The sequence below is a fragment of the Gopherus flavomarginatus genome, chromosome 23, assembly GCF_025201925.1.
Source record: "Gopherus flavomarginatus isolate rGopFla2 chromosome 23, rGopFla2.mat.asm, whole genome shotgun sequence".
Classification (NCBI taxonomy): Eukaryota; Metazoa; Chordata; order Testudines; family Testudinidae; genus Gopherus; species Gopherus flavomarginatus.
This window is the reverse complement of record NC_066639.1, coordinates 284,569-304,326: the sequence shown is the minus strand read 5'-3', so window position 1 is coordinate 304,326 and position 19,758 is coordinate 284,569. Positions and strand designations below refer to the sequence as shown.

At 74.5% G+C, this 19,758-nt stretch overlaps 1 protein-coding gene across 1 annotated transcript in view; it reads right to left on the bottom strand.

Moving 5' to 3' along the window:
• Positions 1-19,758, bottom strand: part of PLOD3 (procollagen-lysine,2-oxoglutarate 5-dioxygenase 3) — a 53,480-nt gene that overhangs the window by 21,603 nt on the left and 12,119 nt on the right. The window contains exons 3-5 of the mRNA XM_050933579.1: positions 18,541-18,677; positions 17,863-18,026; positions 17,459-17,571 (exon numbers count right to left, since the gene is read on the bottom strand). Of these exons, the coding sequence (XP_050789536.1) occupies positions 17,459-17,571; positions 17,863-18,026; positions 18,541-18,677 (414 nt within the window). The remainder of the gene's footprint in view (positions 1-17,458; positions 17,572-17,862; positions 18,027-18,540; positions 18,678-19,758) is intronic.

Below are 19,758 nucleotides of genomic sequence, written 5' to 3'. Positions count from 1 at the left end.
CGGTGCCCCCGACCCCGCGCCGACCGGGTCCCTCTTCCTGGGTCCGATCCCCGCCCGGCCGAGCACGGTGCCCCCGACCCCCGCGCCCACCGGGTCCCTCTTCCCGGGTCCGATCCCCGCCCGGCCGAGCACGGTGCCCCCGACCCCGCACCGACCGGGTCCCTCTTCCCGGGTCCGATCCCCGCCCGGCCGAGCACGGTGCCCCCGACCCCGCACCGACCGGGTCCCTCTTCCCGGGTCCGATCCCCGCCCGGCCGAGCACGGTGCCCCCGACCCCGCGCCCACCGGCTCCCTCTTCCCGGGTCCGATCCCCGCCCGGCCAATCACGGTGCCCCCGACCCCGCGCCGATCGGGTCCCTCTTCCCGGGTCCGATCCCCGCCCGGCCGAGCACGGTGCCCCCGACCCTGCACCCACCGGGTCCCTCTTCCCGGGTCCGATCCCCGCCCGGGCCGAGCTCGGTGCCCCCGACCCCGCACCCACCGGGTCCCTCTTCCCGGGTCCGATCCCCGCCCGGCCGAGCTCGGTGCCCCCCGACCCCGCGCCCACCGGGTCCCTCTTCCCGGGTCCGACCCCGCCCGGCCGAGCACGGTGCCCCCCGACCCTGCACAGACCGGGTCCCTCTTCTCGGGTCCGATCCCCGCCCGGCCGAGCACGGTGCCCCCGACCCCGCACCCACCGGGTCCCTCTTCCCGGGTCCGATCCCCGCCCGGCCGAGCACGGTGCCCCCGACCCCGCGCCGACCGGGTCCCTCTTCCCGGGTCCGATCCCCGCCCGGCCGAGCACGGTGCCCCCGACCCCGCACCCACCGGGTCCTTCTTCCCGGGTCCGATCCCCGCCCGGCCGAGCACGGTGCCCCCGACCGCGAGCCGACCGGGTCCCTCTTCCGGCGTCCGATCCCCGCCCGGCCGAGCACGGTGCCCCCGACCGCGAGCCGACCGGGTCCCTCTTCCCGCGTCCGATCCCCGCCCGGCCGAGCACGGTGCCCCCGACCCCGCGCCTACCGGGTCCCTCTTCCCGGGTCCGATCCCCGCCCGGCCGAGCACGGTGCCCCCCGACCCTGCACCGACCGGGTCCCTCCTCCCGGGTCCGATCCCCGCCCGGCCGAGCACGGTGCCCCCGACCCCGCGCCCACCGGGTCCCTCTTCCCGGGTCCGATCCCCGCCCGGCCGAGCACGGTGCCCCCGACCGCGAGCCGACCGGGTCCCTCTTCCCGCGTCCGATCCCCGCCCGGCCGAGCACGGTGCCCCCGACCCTGCGCCGACCGGGTCCCTCTTCCCGGGTCCGATCCCCGCCCGGCCGAGCACGGTGCCCCCGACCCAGCACCGACCGGGTCCCTCTTCCCGGGTCCGATCCCCGCCCGGCCGAGCACGGTGCCCCCGACCCCGCGCCCACCGGGTCCCTCTTCCCGGGTCCGATCCCCGCCCGGCCGAGCACGGTGCCCCCGACCCTGCGCCCACCGGGTCCCTCTTCCCGGGTCCGATCCCCGCCCGGCCGAGCTCGGTGCCCCCGACCGCGAGCCGACTGGGTCCCTCTTCCCGGGTCCGATCCCCGCCCAGCCGAGCACGGTGCCCCCGACCCCGCACCCACCGGGTCCCTCTTCCCGGGTCCGATCCCCGCCCGACCGAGCACGGTGCCCCCGACCCCGCGCCGACCGGGTCCCTCTTCCCGGGTCCGATCCCCGCCCGGCCGAGCACGGTGCCCCCGACCCCGCACCCACCGGGTCCTTCTTCCCGGGTCCGATCCCCGCCCGGCCGAGCACGGTGCCCCCGACCGCGAGCCGACCGGGTCCCTCTTCCCGCGTCCGATCCCCGCCCGGCCGAGCACGGTGCCCCCGACCCTGCGCCGACCGGGTCCCTCTTCCCGGGTCCGATCCCCGCCCGGCCGAGCACGGTGCCCCCGACCCAGCGCCGACCGGGTCCCTCTTCCCGGGTCCGATCCCCGCCCGGCCGAGCTCGGTGCCCCCGACCCCGCGCCCACCGGGTCCCTCTTCCCGGGTCCGATCCCCGCCCGGCCGAGCACGGTGCCCCCGACCCCGCACCCACCGGGTCCCTCTTCCCGGGTCCGATCCCCGCCCGGCCGAGCACGGTGCCCCCGACCCCGCGCCCACCGGGTCCCTCTTCCCGGGTCCGATCCCCGCCCGGCCGAGCTCGGTGCCCCCGACCGCGAGCCGACTGGGTCCCTCTTCCCGGGTCCGATCCCCGCCCAGCCGAGCACGGTGCCCCCGACCCCGCACCCACCGGGTCCCTCTTCCCGGGTCCGATCCCCGCCCGACCGAGCACGGTGCCCCCAACCCCGCGCCGACCGGGTCCCTCTTCCCGCGTCCGATCCCCGCCCGGCCGAGCACGGTGCCCCCGACCCCGCGCCAACCGGGTCCCTCTTCCCGGGTCCGATCCCCGCCCGGCCGAGCACGGTGCCCCCCGACCCTGCACCGACCGGGTCCCTCCTCCCGGGTCCGATCCCCGCCCGGCCGAGCACGGTGCCCCCGACCCCGCGCCCACCGGGTCCCTCTTCCCGGGTCCGATCCCCGCCCGGCCGAGCACGGTGCCCCCGACCGCGAGCCGACCGGGTCCCTCTTCCCGCGTCCGATCCCCGCCCGGCCGAGCACGGTGCCCCCGACCCTGCGCCGACCGGGTCCCTCTTCCCGGGTCCGATCCCCGCCCGGCCGAGCACGGTGCCCCCGACCCCGCACCGACCGGGTCCCTCTTCCCGGGTCCGATCCCCGCCCGGCCGAGCACGGTGCCCCCGACCCTGCGCCCACCGGGTCCCTCTTCCCGGGTCCGATCCCCGCCCGGCCGAGCTCGGTGCCCCCGACCCCGCACCCACCGGGTCCCTCTTCCCGGGTCCGATCCCCGCCCGGCCGAGCACGGTGCCCCCGACCCCGCACCCACCGGGTCCCTCTTCCCGGGTCCGATCCCCGCCCGGCCGAGCACGGTGCCCCCGACTCCGCGCCCACCGGGTCCCTCTTCCCGGGTCCGATCCCCGCCCGGCCGAGCTCGGTGCCCCCGACCGCGAGCCGACTGGGTCCCTCTTCCCGGGTCCGATCCCCGCCCAGCCGAGCACGGTGCCCCCGACCCCGCACCCACCGGGTCCCTCTTCCCGGGTCCGATCCCCGCCCGACCGAGCACGGTGCCCCCGACCCCGCGCCGACCGGGTCCCTCTTCCCGGGTCCGATCCCCGCCCGGCCGAGCACGGTGCCCCCGACCCCGCACCCACCGGGTCCTTCTTCCCGGGTCCGATCCCCGCCCGGCCGAGCACGGTGCCCCCGACCGCGAGCCGACCGGGTCCCTCTTCCCGCGTCCGATCCCCGCCCGGCCGAGCACGGTGCCCCCGACCCTGCGCCGACCGGGTCCCTCTTCCCGGGTCCGATCCCCGCCCGGCCGAGAACGGTGCCCCCGACCCCGCGCCCACCGGGTCCCTCTTCCCGGGTCCGATCCCCGCCCGGCCGAGCACGGTGCCCCCGACCCCGCGCCCACCGGGTCCCTCTTCCCGGGTCCGATCCCCGCCCGGCCGAGCTCGGTGCCCCCGACCCCGCGCCCACCGGGTCCCTCTTCCCGGGTCCGATCCCCGCCCGGCCGAGCACGGTGCCCCCGACCCCGCACCCACCGGGTCCCTCTTCCCGGGTCCGATCCCCGCCCGGCCGAGCACGGTGCCCCCGACCCCGCGCCCACCGGGTCCCTCTTCCCGGGTCCGATCCCCGCCCGGCCGAGCTCGGTGCCCCCGACCGCGAGCCGACTGGTCCCTCTTCCCGGGTCCGATCCCCGCCCAGCCGAGCACGGTGCCCCCGACCCCGCACCCACCGGGTCCCTCTTCCCGGGTCCGATCCCCGCCCGACCGAGCACGGTGCCCCCAACCCCGCGCCGACCGGGTCCCTCTTCCTGGGTCCGATCCCCGCCCGGCCGAGCACGGTGCCCCCGACCCCGCGCCCACCGGGTCCCTCTTCCCGGGTCCGATCCCCGCCCGGCCGAGCACGGTGCCCCCGACCGCGAGCCGACCGGGTCCCTCTTCCCGGGTCCGATCCCCGCCCGGCCGAGCACGGTGCCCCCGACCCCGCACCCACCGGGTCCCTCTTCCCGGGTCCGATCCCCGCCCGGCCGAGCACGGTGCCCCCGACCCCGCACCCACCGGGTCCCTCTTCCCGGGTCCGATCCCCGCCCGGCCGAGCACGGTGCCCCCGACCCCGCCCCGACCGGGTCCCTCTTCCCGGGTCCGATCCCCGCCCGGCCGAGCACGGTGCCCCCGACCCCGCCCCGACCGGGTCCCTCCTCCCGGGTCCGATCCCCGCCCGGCCGAGCACGGTGCCCCCGACCCCGCACCGACCGGGTCCCTCTTCCCGGGTCCGATCCCCGCCCGGCCGAGCACGGTGCCCCCGACCCCGCACCCACCGGGTCCCTCTTCCCGGGTCCGATCCCCGCCCGGCCGAGCACGGTGCCCCCGACCCCGCACCCACCGGGTCCCTCTTCCCGGGTCCGATCCCCGCCCGGCCGAGCACGGTGCCCCCGACCCCGCGCCCACCGGTCCCTCTTCCCGGGTCCGATCCCCGCCCGGCCGAGCACGGTGCCCCCGACCCCGCGCCCACCGGGTCCCTCTTCCCGGGTCCGATCCCCGCCCGGCCGAGCACGGTGCCCCCGACCCCGCACCCACCGGGTCCCTCTTCCCGGGTCGGATCCCCGCCCGGCCGAGCACGGTGCCCCCGACCCCGCACCCACCGGGTCCCTCTTCCCGGGTCCGATCCCCGCCCGGCTGAGCACGGTGCCCCCGACCGCGAGCCGGACCGGTCCCTCTTCCCGGGTCCGATCCCCGCCCGGCCGAGCACGGTGCCCCCGACCCTGCGCCGACCGGGTCCCTCCTCCCGGGTCCGATCCCCGCCCGGCCGAGCACGGTGCCCCCGACCGCGAGCCGACCGGGTCCCTCTTCCCGGGTCCGATCCCCGCCCGGCCGAGCACGGTGCCCCCGATCCTGCACCCACCGGGTCCCTCTTCCCGGGTCCGATCCCCGCCCGGCCGAGCACGGTGCCCCCGACCCCGCACCCACCGGGTCCCTCTTCCCGGGTCCGATCCCCGCCCGGCCGAGCACGGTGCCCCCGACCCCGCGCCCACCGGGTCCCTCTTCCCGGGTCCGATCCCCGCCCGGCCGAGCACGGTGCCCCCGACGCCGCACCGATCGGGTCCCTCTTCCCGGGTCCGATCCCCGCCCGGCCGAGCACGGTGCCCCCGATCCTGCACCCACCGGGTCCTTCTTCCCGGGTCCGATCCCCGCCCGGCCGAGCACGGTGCCCCCGACCCTGCGCCCACCGGGTCCCTCTTCCCGAGTCCGATCCCCGCCCGGCCGAGCACGGTGCCCCCGACCCCGCACCCACCAGGTCCCTCTTCCCGGGTCCGATCCCCGCCCGGCCGAGCACGGTGCCCCCGACCCCGCACCCACCAGGTCCCTCTTCCCGGGTCCGATCCCCGCCCGGCCGAGCACGGTGCCCCCGATCCTGCACCCACCGGGTCCTTCTTCCCGGGTCCGATCCCCGCCCGGCCGAGCACGGTGCCCCCGACCCTGCACCCACCGGGTCCCTCTTCCCGGGTCCGATCCCCGCCCGGCCGAGCACGGTGCCCCCGACCCCGCACCCACCGGGTCCCTCTTCCCGGGTCCGATCCCCGCCCGGCCGAGCACGGTGCCCCCGACCCCGCACCCACCGGGTCCCTCTTCCCGGGTCCGATCCCCGCCCGGCCGAGCACGGTGCCCCCGACCCCGCACCGACCGGGTCCCTCTTCCCGAGTCCGATCCCCGCCCGGCCGAGCACGGTGCCCCCGACCCAGCACCGACCGGGTCCCTCTTCCCGGGTCCGATCCCCCGCCCGGCCGAGCACGGTGCCCCCGACCCAGCACCGACCGGGTCCCTCTTCCCGGGTCCGATCCCCCGCCCGGCCGAGCACGGTGCCCCCGACCGCGAGCCGACCGGGTCCCTCTTCCCGGGTCCGATCCCCGCCCGGCCGAGCACGGTGCCCCCGACCGCGAGCCGACCGGGTCCCTCTTCCCGGGTCCGATCCCCGCCCGGCCGAGCACGGTGCCCCCGACCCCGCGCCCACCGGGTCCCTCTTCCCGGGTCCGATCCCCGCCCGGCCGAGCACGGTGCCCCCGACCCAGCACCGACCGGGTCCCTCTTCCCGAGTCCGATCCCCGCCCGGCCGAGCACGGTGCCCCCGACCCCGCACCCACCGGGTCCCTCTTCCCGGGTCCGATCCCCCGCCCGGCCGAGCACGGTGCCCCCGACCCCGCACCGACCGGGTCCCTCTTCCCGAGTCCGATCCCCGCCGGCCGAGCACGGTGCCCCCGACCCAGCACCGACCGGGTCCCTCTTCCCGGGTCCGATCCCCGCCCGGCCGAGCACGGTGCCCCCGACCCAGCACCGACCGGGTCCCTCTTCCCGGGTCCGATCCCCGCCCGGCCGAGCACGGTGCCCCCGACCGCGAGCCGACCGGGTCCCTCTTCCCGGGTCCGATCCCCGCCCGGCCGAGCACGGTGCCCCCGACCGCGAGCCGACCGGGTCCCTCTTCCTGGGTCCGATCCCCGCCCGGCTGAGCACGGTGCCCCCGACCCCGCGCCGACCGGGTCCCTCTTCCCGGGTCCGATCCCCGCCCGGCCGAGCACGGTGCCCCCGACCCCGCACCCACCGGGTTCCTCTTCCCGGGTCCGATCCCCGCCCGGCCGAGCACGGTGCCCCCGACCCCGCGCCAACCGGGTCCCTCTTCCCGGGTCCGATCCCCGCCCGGCCGAGCACGGTGCCCCCGACCCCGCGCCGACCGGGTCCCTCTTCCCGGGTCCGATCCCTGCCCGGCCGAGCACGGTGCCCCCCGACCCCGCACCCACCGGGTCCCTCTTCCCGGGTCTGATCCCCGCCCGACCGAGCACGGTGCCCCCGACCCTGCATAGACCGGGTCCCTCTTCCCGGGTCCGATCCCCGCCCGACCGAGCACGGTGCCCCCGACCCTGCGCCCACCGGGTCCCTCTTCCCGGGTCCGATCCCCGCCCGGCCGAGCACGGTGCCCCCGACCCCGCACCGACCGGGTCCCTCTTCCCGGGTCCGATCCCCGCCCGGCCGAGCACGGTGCCCCCGACCCTGCGCCGACCGGGTCCCTCTACCCGGGTCCGATCCCCGCCCGGCCGAGCACGGTGCCCCCGACCCAGCGCCGACCGGGTCCCTCTTCCCGGGTCCGATCCCCGCCCGGCCGAGCACGGTGCCCCCGACCCTGCGCCGACCGGGTCCCTCTTCCCGGGTCCGATCCCCGCCCGGCCGAGCACGGTGCCCCCGACCGCGAGCCGACCGGGTCCCTCTTCCCGGGTCCGATCCCCGCCCGGCCGAGCACGGTGCCCCCGACCCTGCGCCCACCGGGTCCCTCTTCCCGGGTCCGATCCCCGCCCGGCCGAGCTCGGTGCCCCCGACCGCGCCCCCACCGGGTCCCTCTTCCCGGGTCCGATCCCCACCCGGCCGAGCACGGTGCCCCCCGACCCCCGCACCCACCGGGTCCCTCTTCCCGGGTCCGATCCCCGCCCGGCCGAGCACGGTGCCCCCGACCCCGCACCCACCGGGTCCCTCTTCCCGGGTCCGATCCCCGCCCGACCGAGCACGGTGCCCCCGACCCCGCGCCGACCGGGTCCCTCTTCCCGGGTCCGATCCCTGCCCGGCCGAGCACGGTGCCCCCGACCCCGCGCCCACCGGGTCCCTCTTCCCGGGTCCGATCCCCGCCCGGCCGAGCACGGTGCCCCCGACCCCGCGCCCACCGGCTCCCTCTTCCCGGGTCCGATCCCCGCCCGGCCGAGCACGGTGCCCCCGACCCCGCACCCACCGGGTCCCTCTTCCCGGGTCCGATCCCCGCCCGGCCGAGCACGGTGCCCCCGACCCCGCGCCGACCGGGTCCCTCTTCCCGGGTCCGATCCCCGCCCGGCCGAGCACGGTGCCCCCGACCCTGCACCCACCGGGTCCCTCTTCCCGGGTCCGATCCCCGCCCGGCCGAGCTCGGTGCCCCCGACCCCGCACCCACCGGGTCCCTCTTCCCGGGTCCGATCCCCGCCCGGCCGAGCACGGTGCCCCCGACCCCGCACCCACCGGGTCCCTCTTCCCGGGTCCGATCCCCGCCCAGCCGAGCACGGTGCCCCCGACCCCGCGCCGACCGGGTCCCTCTTCCCGGGTCCGATCCCCGCCCGGCCGAGCACGGTGCCCCCGACCCCGCACCCACCGGGTCCTCCTTCCCGGGTCCGATCCCCGCCCGGCCGAGCACGGTGCCCCCGACCGCGAGCCGACCGGGTCCCTCTTCCCGCGTCCGATCCCCGCCCGGCCGAGCACGGTGCCCCCGACCCTGCGCCGACCGGGTCCCTCTTCCCGGGTCCGATCCCCGCCCGGCCGAGCACGGTGCCCCCGACCCAGCACCGACCGGGTCCCTCTTCCCGGGTCCGATCCCCGCCCGGCCGAGCACGGTGCCCCCGACCCCGCGCCCACCGGGTCCCTCTTCCCGGGTCCCGATCCCCGCCCGGCCGAGCACGGTGCCCCCGACCCCGCACCCACCGGGTCCCTCTTCCCGGGTCCGATCCCCGCCCGGCCGAGCACGGTGCCCCCGACCCTGCGCCCACCGGGTCCCTCTTCCCGGGTCCGATCCCCGCCCGGCCGAGCTCGGTGCCCCCGACCCCGCGCCCACCGGGTCCCTCTTCCCGGGTCCGATCCCCGCCCGGCCGAGCACGGTGCCCCCGACCCCGCGCCCACCGGGTCCCTCTTCCCGGGTCCGATCCCCGCCCGGCCGAGCACGGTGCCCCCGACCCCGCGCCCACCGGGTCCCTCTTCCCGGGTCCGATCCCCGCCCGGCCGAGCTCGGTGCCCCCGACCGCGAGCCGACTGGGTCCCTCTTCCCGGGTCCGATCCCCGCCCAGCCGAGCACGGTGCCCCCGACCCCGCACCCACCGGGTCCCTCTTCCCGGGTCCGATCCCCGCCCGACCGAGCACGGTGCCCCCGACCCCGCGCCGACCGGGTCCCTCTTCCCGGGTCCGATCCCCGCCCGGCCGAGCACGGTGCCCCCGACCGCGAGCCGACCGGGTCCCTCTTTCCCGCGTCCGATCCCCGCCCGGCCGAGCACGGTGCCCCCGACCCTGCGCCGACCGGGTCCCTCTTCCCGGGTCCGATCCCCGCCCGGCCGAGCACGGTGCCCCCGACCCAGCACCGACCGGGTCCCTCTTCCCGGGTCCGATCCCCGCCCGGCCGAGCACGGTGCCCCCGACCCTGCGCCCACCGGGTCCCTCTTCCCGGGTCCGATCCCCGCCCGGCCGAGCTCGGTGCCCCCGACCCCGCACCCACCGGGTCCCTCTTCCCGGGTCCGATCCCCGCCCGGCCGAGCACGGTGCCCCCGACCCCGCACCCACCGGGTCCCTCTTCCCGGGTCCGATCCCCGCCCGGCCGAGCACGGTGCCCCCGACCCCGCGCCCACCGGGTCCCTCTTCCCGGGTCCGATCCCCGCCCGGCCGAGCTCGGTGCCCCCGACCGCGAGCCGACTGGGTCCCTCTTCCCGGGTCCGATCCCCGCCCGGCCGAGCACGGTGCCCCCGACCCCGCACCCACCGGGTCCCTCTTCCCGGGTCCGATCCCCGCCCGACCGAGCACGGTGCCCCCGACCCCGCGCCGACCGGGTCCCCCTTCCTGGGTCCGATCCCCGCCCGGCCGAGCACGGTGCCCCCGACCCCGCGCCCACCGGCTCCCTCTTCCCGGGTCCGATCCCCGCCCGGCCAATCACGGTGCCCCCGACCCCGCGCCGACCGGGTCCCTCTTCCCGGGTCCGATCCCCGCCCGGCCGAGCACGGTGCCCCCGACCCTGCACCCACCGGGTCCCTCTTCCCGGGTCCGATCCCCGCCCGGCCGAGCTCGGTGCCCCCGACCCCGCACCCACCGGGTCCCTCTTCCCGGGTCCGATCCCCGCCCGGCCGAGCTCGGTGCCCCCGACCCCGCGCCCACCGGGTCCCTCTTCCCGGGTCCGATCCCCGCCCGGCCGAGCACGGTGCCCCCGACCCTGCACAGACCGGGTCCCTCTTCCCGGGTCCGATCCCCGCCCGGCCGAGCACGGTGCCCCCGACCCCGCACCCACCGGGTCCCTCTTCCCGGGTCCGATCCCCGCCCGGCCGAGCACGGTGCCCCCGACCCTGCGCCCACCGGGTCCCTCTTCCCGGGTCCGATCCCCGCCCGGCCGAGCTCGGTGCCCCCGACCCCGCGCCCACCGGGTCCCTCTTCCCGGGTCCGATCCCCGCCCGGCCGAGCACGGTGCCCCCGACCCCGCACCCACCGGGTCCCTCTTCCCGGGTCCGATCCCCGCCCGGCCGAGCACGGTGCCCCCGACCCCGCGCCCACCGGGTCCCTCTTCCCGGGTCCGATCCCCGCCCGGCCGAGCTCGGTGCCCCCGACCGCGAGCCGACTGGGTCCCTCTTCCCGGGTCCGATCCCCGCCCAGCCGAGCACGGTGCCCCCGACCCCGCACCCACCGGGTCCCTCTTCCCGGGTCCGATCCCCGCCCGACCGAGCACGGTGCCCCCGACCCCGCGCCGACCGGGTCCCTCTTCCCGGGTCCGATCCCCGCCCGGCCGAGCACGGTGCCCCCGACCCCGCACCCACCGGGTCCCTCTTCCCGGGTCCGATCCCCGCCCGGCCGAGCACGGTGCCCCCGACCCTGCGCCCACCGGGTCCCTCTTCCCGGGTCCGATCCCCGCCCGGCCGAGCTCGGTGCCCCCGACCCCGCACCCACCGGGTCCCTCTTCCCGGGTCCGATCCCCGCCCGGCCGAGCACGGTGCCCCCGACCCCGCGCCCACCGGGTCCCTCTTCCCGGGTCCGATCCCCGCCCGGCCGAGCTCGGTGCCCCCGACCGCGAGCCGACTGGGTCCCTCTTCCCGGGTCCGATCCCCGCCCAGCCGAGCACGGTGCCCCCGACCCCGCACCCACCGGGTCCCTCTTCCCGGGTCCGATCCCCGCCCGGCCGAGCACGGTGCCCCCGACCCCGCGCCCACCGGGTCCCTCTTCCCGGGTCCGATCCCCGCCCGGCCGAGCTCGGTGCCCCCGACCGCGAGCCGACTGGGTCCCTCTTCCCGGGTCCGATCCCCGCCCAGCCGAGCACGGTGCCCCCGACCCCGCACCCACCGGGTCCCTCTTCCCGGGTCCGATCCCCGCCCGACCGAGCACGGTGCCCCCGACCCCGCGCCGACCGGGTCCCTCTTCCTCGGTCCGATCCCCGCCCGGCCGAGCACGGTGCCCCCGACCCCCGCGCCCACCGGCTCCCTCTTCCCGGGTCCGATCCCCGCCCGGCCAATCACGGTGCCCCCGACCCCGCGCCGACCGTGTCCCTCTTCCCGGGTCCGATCCCCGCCCGGCCGAGCACGGTGCCCCCGACCCTGCACCCACCGGGTCCCTCTTCCCGGGTCCGATCCCCGCCCGGCCGAGCTCGGTGCCCCCGACCCCGCACCCACCGGGTCCCTCTTCCCGGGTCCGATCCCCGCCCGGCCGAGCTCGGTGCCCCCGACCCCGCGCCCCACCGGGTCCCTCTTCCCGGGTCCGATCCCCGCCCGGCCGAGCACGGTGCCCCCGACCCTGCACAGACCGGGTCCCTCTTCCCGGGTCCGATCCCCGCCCGGCCGAGCACGGTGCCCCCGACCCCCGCACCCACCGGGTCCCTCTTCCCGGGTCCGATCCCCGCCCAGCCGAGCACGGTGCCCCCGACCCCGCGCCGACCGGGTCCCTCTTCCCGGGTCCGATCCCCGCCCGGCCGAGCACGGTGCCCCCGACCCCTGCGCCCACCGGGTCCCTCTTCCCGGGTCCGATCCCCGCCCGGCCGAGCACGGTGCCCCCGACCCCTGCGCCCACCGGGTCCCTCTTCCCGGGTCCGATCCCCGCCCGGCCGAGCACGGTGCCCCCGACCCCTGCGCCCACCGGGTCCCTCTTCCCGGGTCCGATCCCCGCCCGGCCGAGCACGGTGCCCCCGACCCCGCACCCACCGGGTCCCTCTTCCCGGGTCCGATCCCCGCCCGGCCGAGCACGGTGCCCCCGACCTCGCACCCACCGGTCCCTCTTCCCGGGTCCGATCCCTGCCCGGCCGAGCACGGTGCCCCCGACCGCGAGCCGACCGGGTCCCTCTTCCCGGGTCCGATCCCCGCTCCGGCCGAGCACGGTGCCCCCGACCCCGCACCCACCGGGTCCCTCTTCCCGGGTCCGATCCCCGCCCGGCCGAGCACGGTGCCCCGACCCCGCACCCACCGGGTCCCTCTTCCCGGGTCCGATCCCCCGCCCGGCCGAGCACGGTGCCCGCGACCCCGCGCCCACCGGGTCCCTCTTCCCGGGTCCGATCCCCGCCCGGCCGAGCACGGTGCCCCCCGACCCCGCGCCCCACCGGGTCCCTCTTCCCGGGTCCGATCCCCGCCCGGCCGAGCACGGTGCCCCCGACCCCGCACCGACCGGGTCCCTCTTCCCGGGTCCGATCCCCGCCCGGCCGAGCACGGTGCCCCCGACCCCGCACCGACCGGGTCCCTCTTCCCGGGTCCGATCCCTGCCCGGCCGAGCACGGTGCTCCCGACCCCGCACCCACCGGGTCCCTCTTCCCGGGTCCCTGCACACTGACGTGTCCCAAAAGCTCAGTATCACCAGCCCCTCTGGCGCCGTCTCTCTCTTCTCCCCAGGCCGAGCCGGTTGTCGATCCCTGGGCCCGCATCCGGTAAGATACAGTTGGGGGCCCCGGCTGGGACGGGTCCCTCGTAGCCTGGGGGTCTCTCTCCGGGCCCCAGGGCTTTGACGGTGGGGCGGCTGCGGGGGAGAGGGGGTCCTGGGCCCACCCTGCTCCTGTGTGTCCCAGCCCAGGCGTTAGCAATGGGGATCCCACCAAAGGAGGCTGAGCTGAACCCCGACAACACCCCCGGACCGGTATAACCACAGCTGGACTCCCCCCCCCCCCCCCCGCGGTCCCAGTCACCCTCTGCAGTAAATCCAAGGATATCGAAATGCTTCGGAAACGAAAGCCGAGACCCCGAGAGCTCCGGTGCCTCGGCGCCGCTCACCTGCCAGGCGAAATCTGGCCAAGTGCGGCTCTCCCGTCCGCTGAGAAGGGGCGTCGACGCCGAAGGGCTCCCGGGCTCTGGAGAGTGCGCGGTGGCAAGATCCAGCAAGGCCCTGTCTGCTGACTGTCCCTTCCCTTCCCCGCCGACTGTCCCTTCTCCGCCAACTCTCCCTTCCCTTCTCCACCGACTCTCCCTTCCCTTCCCCGCTGACTGTCCCTTCTCCGCCAACTCTCCCTTCCCTTCTCCGCCGACTGTCCCTTCTCCGCCAACTCTCCCTTTCCTTCCCCGCCAACTGTCCCTTCTCCGCCAACTCTCCCTTTCCTTCTCCACCGACTCTCCCTTTCCTTCTCCACCGACTTTCCCTTCTCCACCGACTCTCCGTTCCCTTCTCCGCCGACTCTCCCTTCTCCGCCAACTCTCCCTTCCCTTCTCCACCGACTTTCCCTTCTCCGCAGACTGTGCCTTCTCCGCCAACTCTCCCTTTCCTTCTCCGCCGACTCTCCCTTCCCTTCCCCGCCGACTCTCCCTTCCCTTCTCCACCGATTCTCCTTTCCCTTCTCCGCCAACTCTCCCTTCCCTTCTCCACCGACTCTCCCTTCCCTTCTCCGCCGACTGTGCCTTCTCCGCCAACTCTCCCTTCCCTTCTCCGCCGACTGTGCCTTCTCCGCCAACTCTCCCTTCCCTTCTCCGCCGACTCTCCCTTCTCCGCCAACTCTCCCTTCCCTTCTTCACCGACTTTCCCTTCTCCGCAGACTCTCCCTTCCCTTCCCCGCCGACTCTCCCTTCCCTTCTCCACCGATTCTCCTTTCCCTTCTCCGCCAACTCTCCCTTCCCTTCTCCACCGACTCTCCTTTCCCTTCTCCGCCAACTCTCCCTTTCCTTCTCCACCGACTCTCCCTTCCCTTCTCCACCGACTTTCCCTTCTCCGCAGACTCTTCCTTTCCTTCTCCGCCAACTCTCCCTTCCCTTCTCCGCCGACTCTCCCTTCCCTTCTCCGCCGACTGTGCCTTCTCCGCCAACTCTCCCTTTCCTTCTCCGCCGACTCTCCCTTCCCTTCTCCGCCGACTGTGCCTTCTCCGCCAACTCTCCCTTCCCTTCTCCGCCGACTCTCCCTTCCCTTCTCCGCCGACTCTCCCTTCCCTTCTCCGCCGACTCTCCCTTCTCCGCCAACTCTCCCTTCCCTTCTCCACCGACTTTCCCTTCTCCGCAGACTCTCCCTTCCCTTCCCCGCCGACTCTCCCTTCCCTTCTCCACCGATTCTCCTTTCCCTTCTCCGCCAACTCTCCCTTCCCTTCTCCACCGACTCTCCTTTCCCTTCTCCGCCAACTCTCCCTTTCCTTCTCCACCGACTCTCCCTTCCCTTCTCCACCGACTTTCCCTTCTCCGCAGACTCTCCCTTTCCTTCTCCGCCAACTCTCCCTTCCCTTCTCCGCCGACTGTGCCTTCTCCGCCAACTCTCCCTTCCCTTCTCCGCCGACTCTCCCTTCCCTTCTCCACCGACTCTCCCTTCCCTTCTCCGCCAACTGTCCCTTCCCTTCCCCGCCAACTGTCCCTTCTCCGCCAACTGTCCCTTCCCTTCTCCACCGACTTTCCCTTCTCCGCAGACTCTCCCTTTCCTTCTCCGCCGACTCTCCCTTCCTTTCCCCGCCGACTGTCCATTCTCCGCCGACTCTCCATTGACTCTCCCTTCCTTTCCCCGCCGACTCTCCCTTCCCTTCTCCACCGACTCTCCATTGACTCTCCATTCCCTTCCCTGCCGACTGTCCCTTCTCCGCCAACTCTCCCTTCCCTTCTCCACCGACTCTCCCTTCCCTTCCCCGCCGACTGTCCCTTCTCCGCAGACTCTCCCTTCCCTTCCCCGCCGACTGTCCCTTCCCTTCCCCGCCGACTGTCCCTTCTCCGCCAACTCTCCCTTCCCTTCTCCGCCAACTCTCCCTTCCCTTCCCCGCCGACTCTCCCTTCCCTTCCCCGCCGACTGTCCCTTCTCCGCAGACTCTCCCTTCCCTTCCCCGACTGTCCTTTCCCTTCCCCGCCGACTGTCCCTTCTCTGCCAACTCTCCCTTCCCTTCTCCACCGACTTTCCCTTCCCTTCCGCGCCGACTGTCCCTTCTCCGCCAACTCTCCCTTCCCTTCTCCGCCAACTCTCCCTTCCCTTCTCCACTGACTCTCCCTTCCCTTCTCCACTGACTCTCCTTTCCCTTCTCCGCCAACTCTCCCTTCCCTTCTCCACTGACTCTCCCTTCCCTTCCCCGCTGACTGTCCCTTCTCCGCCAACTCTCCCTTCCCTTCTCCGCCGACTGTCCCTTCTCCGCCAACTCTCCCTTCCCTTCTCCACTGACTCTCCCTTCCCTTCCCCGCTGACTGTCCCTTCTCCGCCAACTCTCCCTTCCCTTCTCCGCCGACTCTCACTTCTCCGCAGACTCTCCCTTCCCTTCCCTGTCGACTGTCCCTTCTCTGCCAACTCTCCCTTCCCTTCTCCACCGACTCTCCCTTCCCTTCTCCGCCGACTCTCCCTTCCCTTCTCCACCGACTGTCCATTCTCCGCCGACTCTCCCTTATCTTCACCGCCGACCGTCCCTTCTCCGCCAACTCTCCCTTCCCTTCTCCGCAGACTCTCCCTTCCTTTCCCCACCGACTGTCCCTTCCCTTCTCCGCCAACTCTCCCTTCTCTTCTCCGTCGACTGTGCCTTCCCTTCTCTGACTGTCCCTTCCCCGCCGACTGTCCCTTCTCCGCCGACTGTCCCTTCCCTTCTCTGACTGTCCCTTCCCCGCCGACTGTCCCTTCTCCGCCGACTGTCCCTTCCCTTCTCTGACTGTCCCTTCCCCGCCGACTGTCCCTTCTCTGCTGACTGTTCCTTCCCTTCTTCACCGACTCTCCCTTCTCTTCTCCGCCGACTGTCCCTTCCCTTCTCTGACTGTCCCTTCCCTTCTCCGCCGACTGTCCCTTCCCCGCCGACTGTCCCTTCCCTTCCCCACTGACTTTCCCTTCCCCGCCGACTGTCCCTTCCCTTCTCTGCTGACTGTCCCTTCCCTTCTTCACCGACTCTCCCTTCCCTTCTCCACCGACTGTCCATTCTCCGCCGACTCTCCCTTATCTTCACCGGCGACCGTCCCTTCTCCGCCAGCTCTCCCTTCCCTTCTCCGCAGACTCTCCCTTCCTTTCCCCACCGACTGTCCCTTCCCTTCTCCGCCAACTCTCCCTTCTCTTCTCCGTCGACTGTGCCTTCCCTTCTCTGACTGTCCCTTCCCCGCCGACTGTCCCTTCTCCGCCGACTGTCCCTTCCCTTCTCTGACTGTCCCTTCCCCGCCGACTGTCCCTTCTCTGCTGACTGTCCCTTCCCTTCTTCACCGACTCTCCCTTCTCTTCTCCGCCGACTGTCCCTTCCCTTCTCTGACTGTCCCTTCCCTTCTCCGCCGACTGTCCCTTCCCCGCCGACTGTCCCTTCCCTTCCCCACTGACTTTCCCTTCCCCGCCGACTGTCCCTTCCCTTCTCTGACTGTCCCTTCCCCGCCGACTGTCCCTTCTCTGCTGACTGTCCCTTCCCTTCTTCACCGACTCTCCCTTCCCTTCTCCGCCGACTGTCCCTTCCCCGCCAACTCTCTCTTCCCTTCTCCACCGACTCTCCCTTCCCTTCCCCGCCGACTGTCCCTTCCCTTCCCCGCCGACTGTCCCTTCTCCGCCAACTCTCCCTTCCCTTCTCCACCGACTCTCCCTTCCCTTCTCCACCGACTGTCCCTTCCCCGCCAACTCTCTCTTCCCTTCCCCACCGACTTTCCCTTCCCCACCGACTTTCCCTTCCCTTCTCCGCCGACTCTCCCTTGCCTTCTCCCCCGACTCTTCCTTCTCCGCTGACTTCTGACACCATGTCGGGGGCTTGTCTGCCAGATCCAGCCAGGCGGCACAGCTCCCTTTCACCCCCCCCAAGACCCTTTAATGTGCTGCCAGCTCTGGCTGAGGTTCGCACGACTCCGGGATTTGCACGTTTTGCACCAGAGCTTGGCCTCCCAGTGCAAAACATTCCCCAAAGTTTTCCCCAGGTTCTAGTCACGGGATTGTGGAGGGGTTTAGACAATTTTTTCCCATAATCCCCCCTGCCACACCCCAATTTGCAACCAAACTTTTGCCCGATTCTCACTGGTTGTGAGCCCAGAGGTGTGGGGCGTGTTTGGCCCAAGTGGGTCCTTTCTTTCCAGGTGCGGGTGGTTGAACAAGTCCCCGCCCAGCCCCCACCCCCCAAAAAAAGGTTTGATGTCAAAAGGCAAAGAGAGAACCGGGGTCCCCCAGGGCTCGGGGTGCCTGCCGACGGGAGGTGGGGGGCACAGGGGGGCAGCGGGGCGGGGGAGCACAGGGGGGCGGGGGCAGCAGGGCGGGGGAGCACAGGGGGGCAGCGGGGCGGGGACCCACCCGCAGGCCGGGGTCCAGGTAGATGCGGGTGTAGAACAGCTGGTCGTCGTCGTCGTCCTGGTATTTCCAGAGCTGGACCACGCCGTGGATGGCCGGGGCGAAGCCGATGAAACCTGCGGGGGAGGCCGAGAGGTCAGGTACCGGCCCCCTGCCGGGTCCCTGCCTCCTGCGGGGCTACCCCCGGACTCTACGCCCCCCTTTCTCCCCCTAACAGGGACCCATGCCCTCCCCCTGCCCCCTGCCGCCATATACCTGTGACACCCTGCCCCGGGCACCCCCCCACCACCAGGTACCCGCAGTGTCCCCCCCACTCCTCCCAGCCCCCCCAAACCACTTCTCACCTTCCCATCCCTCTCCCTCTGCCCCGCCCCCCCAACCCGCTCCCCGCCCCCCCGGGCACTCACCGCCGGAGTTCAGGAACCGCTTGCCGGAGCTGACGGGGGGGTAGCGCTCGGCCAGCCCCCACTCGGGCCAGCAGAAGCCCTCAGCCGAGAACACGACGCGGCTGTCGAAGGCCAGGAAATGGCGGAGCAGCTCCAGGGGACCGCCGGCCAGCAGCACGTCGTAACTGGGGGGGCAGACAGGTCACGGCGACCCCCCCCGGGCCCGCGCTCTCTGCCCTCCTGCCCCAAAGGGGGCCGGGCGACCTCTGCGTCACCAGCCCGGGGCCCCCGGCCACCACGGTCCCAGCCAGGGCTACGGGGCTTGGTTGGGAGTTCGGGGGGGCGGCACCCCAAGGTGGGTTTCCCCCACACCAGAGCTGTGCCCCCCTGGACGGTCCCCCCACCCAGAAAGTCGGGGTGAGGGGGATGACAGGGGGTGTCCCACACGTCACAGAGACAGGTAACCGGGGGGGGTCCCGCTCTGTCACGAGGAGCTGGGCTGGGAACTGCAGGTGGCCCTGGGGAGCGTCACCCCCGCAATGCACCCCCAAAAGCCCCTCCCAGCCCAGCCTGGCCCCCCAAACGCTGCTTGCGGACTAGGGCGCTGGGTGTGGGGGGGGCGGTGCCACCCGATGCACCCCGCAGCTGGGGACCCCCCCGACATCAGGGCGAGCAGGGCCCCCCCCCCGCTGGCCGTACCTGTCGACGAACATGACGACGAGCTCCTCTCGCTCCGCGTGTTTCGCCATCTCCTCCTTCAGCCAGCGCACCTTCTGACCGCCCCCCACTGTGCGGGCCACGTCCCCCCCGCGCCACTCCTCGCCCAGGCCCAGGGTCTGCGGGGACAGGGGGCATGAGAGAGACACGGCCAGCTCTGGGGCTGGTCGTACGGGGACCCCGTCCCAGGGCCGAGATGCAGCCAGCTCTGGGGTGGGGCGGCCAGTTACCCAGGGACCCCCGTCCCGGGGCCGAGATGCAGCCAGCTCTGGGGTGGGGCGGCCGGTTACCCAGGGACCCCCGTCCCGGGGGCGAGACGCAGCCAGCTCTGGGGTGGGGCGGCCGGTTACCCAGGGACCCCCGTCCCGGGGGCGAGACGCAGCCAGCTCTGGGGTGGGGCAGCCGGTTACCCAGAGACCCCCGTCCCGGGGACGAGACGCAGCCAGCTCTAGGGTGGGGCAGCCGGTTACCCAGGGACCCCCGTCCCGGGGACGAGATGCAGCCAGCTCTGGGGTGGGGCGGCCGGTTACCCAGAGACCCCCGTCCCGGGGGCGAGACGCAGCCAGCTCTGGGGTGGGGCGGCCAGTTACCCAGGGACCCCCGTCCCGGGGGCGAGACGCAGCCAGCTCTGGGGTGGGGCGGCCAGTTACCCAGGGACCCCCGTCCCGGGGCCGAGACGCAGCCAGCTCTGGGGTGGGGCGGCCAGTTACCCAGGGACCCCCATCCCGGGGACGAGACACAGCCAGCTCTGGGGTGGAGCCGTTGGTTGTACGGGGACCCCGTCCCGGGGCTGAGACACGGCCAGCTCTGGGGCTGCTTGTACGGGGACCCCATCCCGGCGCCGAGATGTAGCCAGTTTTGGGGCAGGGCAGGCGGTTAGCCAGGGACCACCCATTCCGGGGCCAAGATGCAGCCAGCTCTGGGGTGTAGCGGCTGGTTACCCAGGGACCCCCGTCCCGGGGGCGAGACGCAGCCAGCTCTGGGGCGGGGTCGGCGGTTACCCAGGGACCCCTATCCCGGGGACAACACGCAGCCAGCTCTGGGGTGGGTGGGTGGTTGTACGGGGACCCCTCGCGCGGTGCCGAGATGCAGTCAGTTCTGGGGTGGGCGGTTGGTGGTACAGGGACCCCTCGCGCGGTGCCGAGATGCAGCCAGCTCTGGGGTGGGCGGTTGGTTGTACGGGGACCCCTTGCCCAGCGC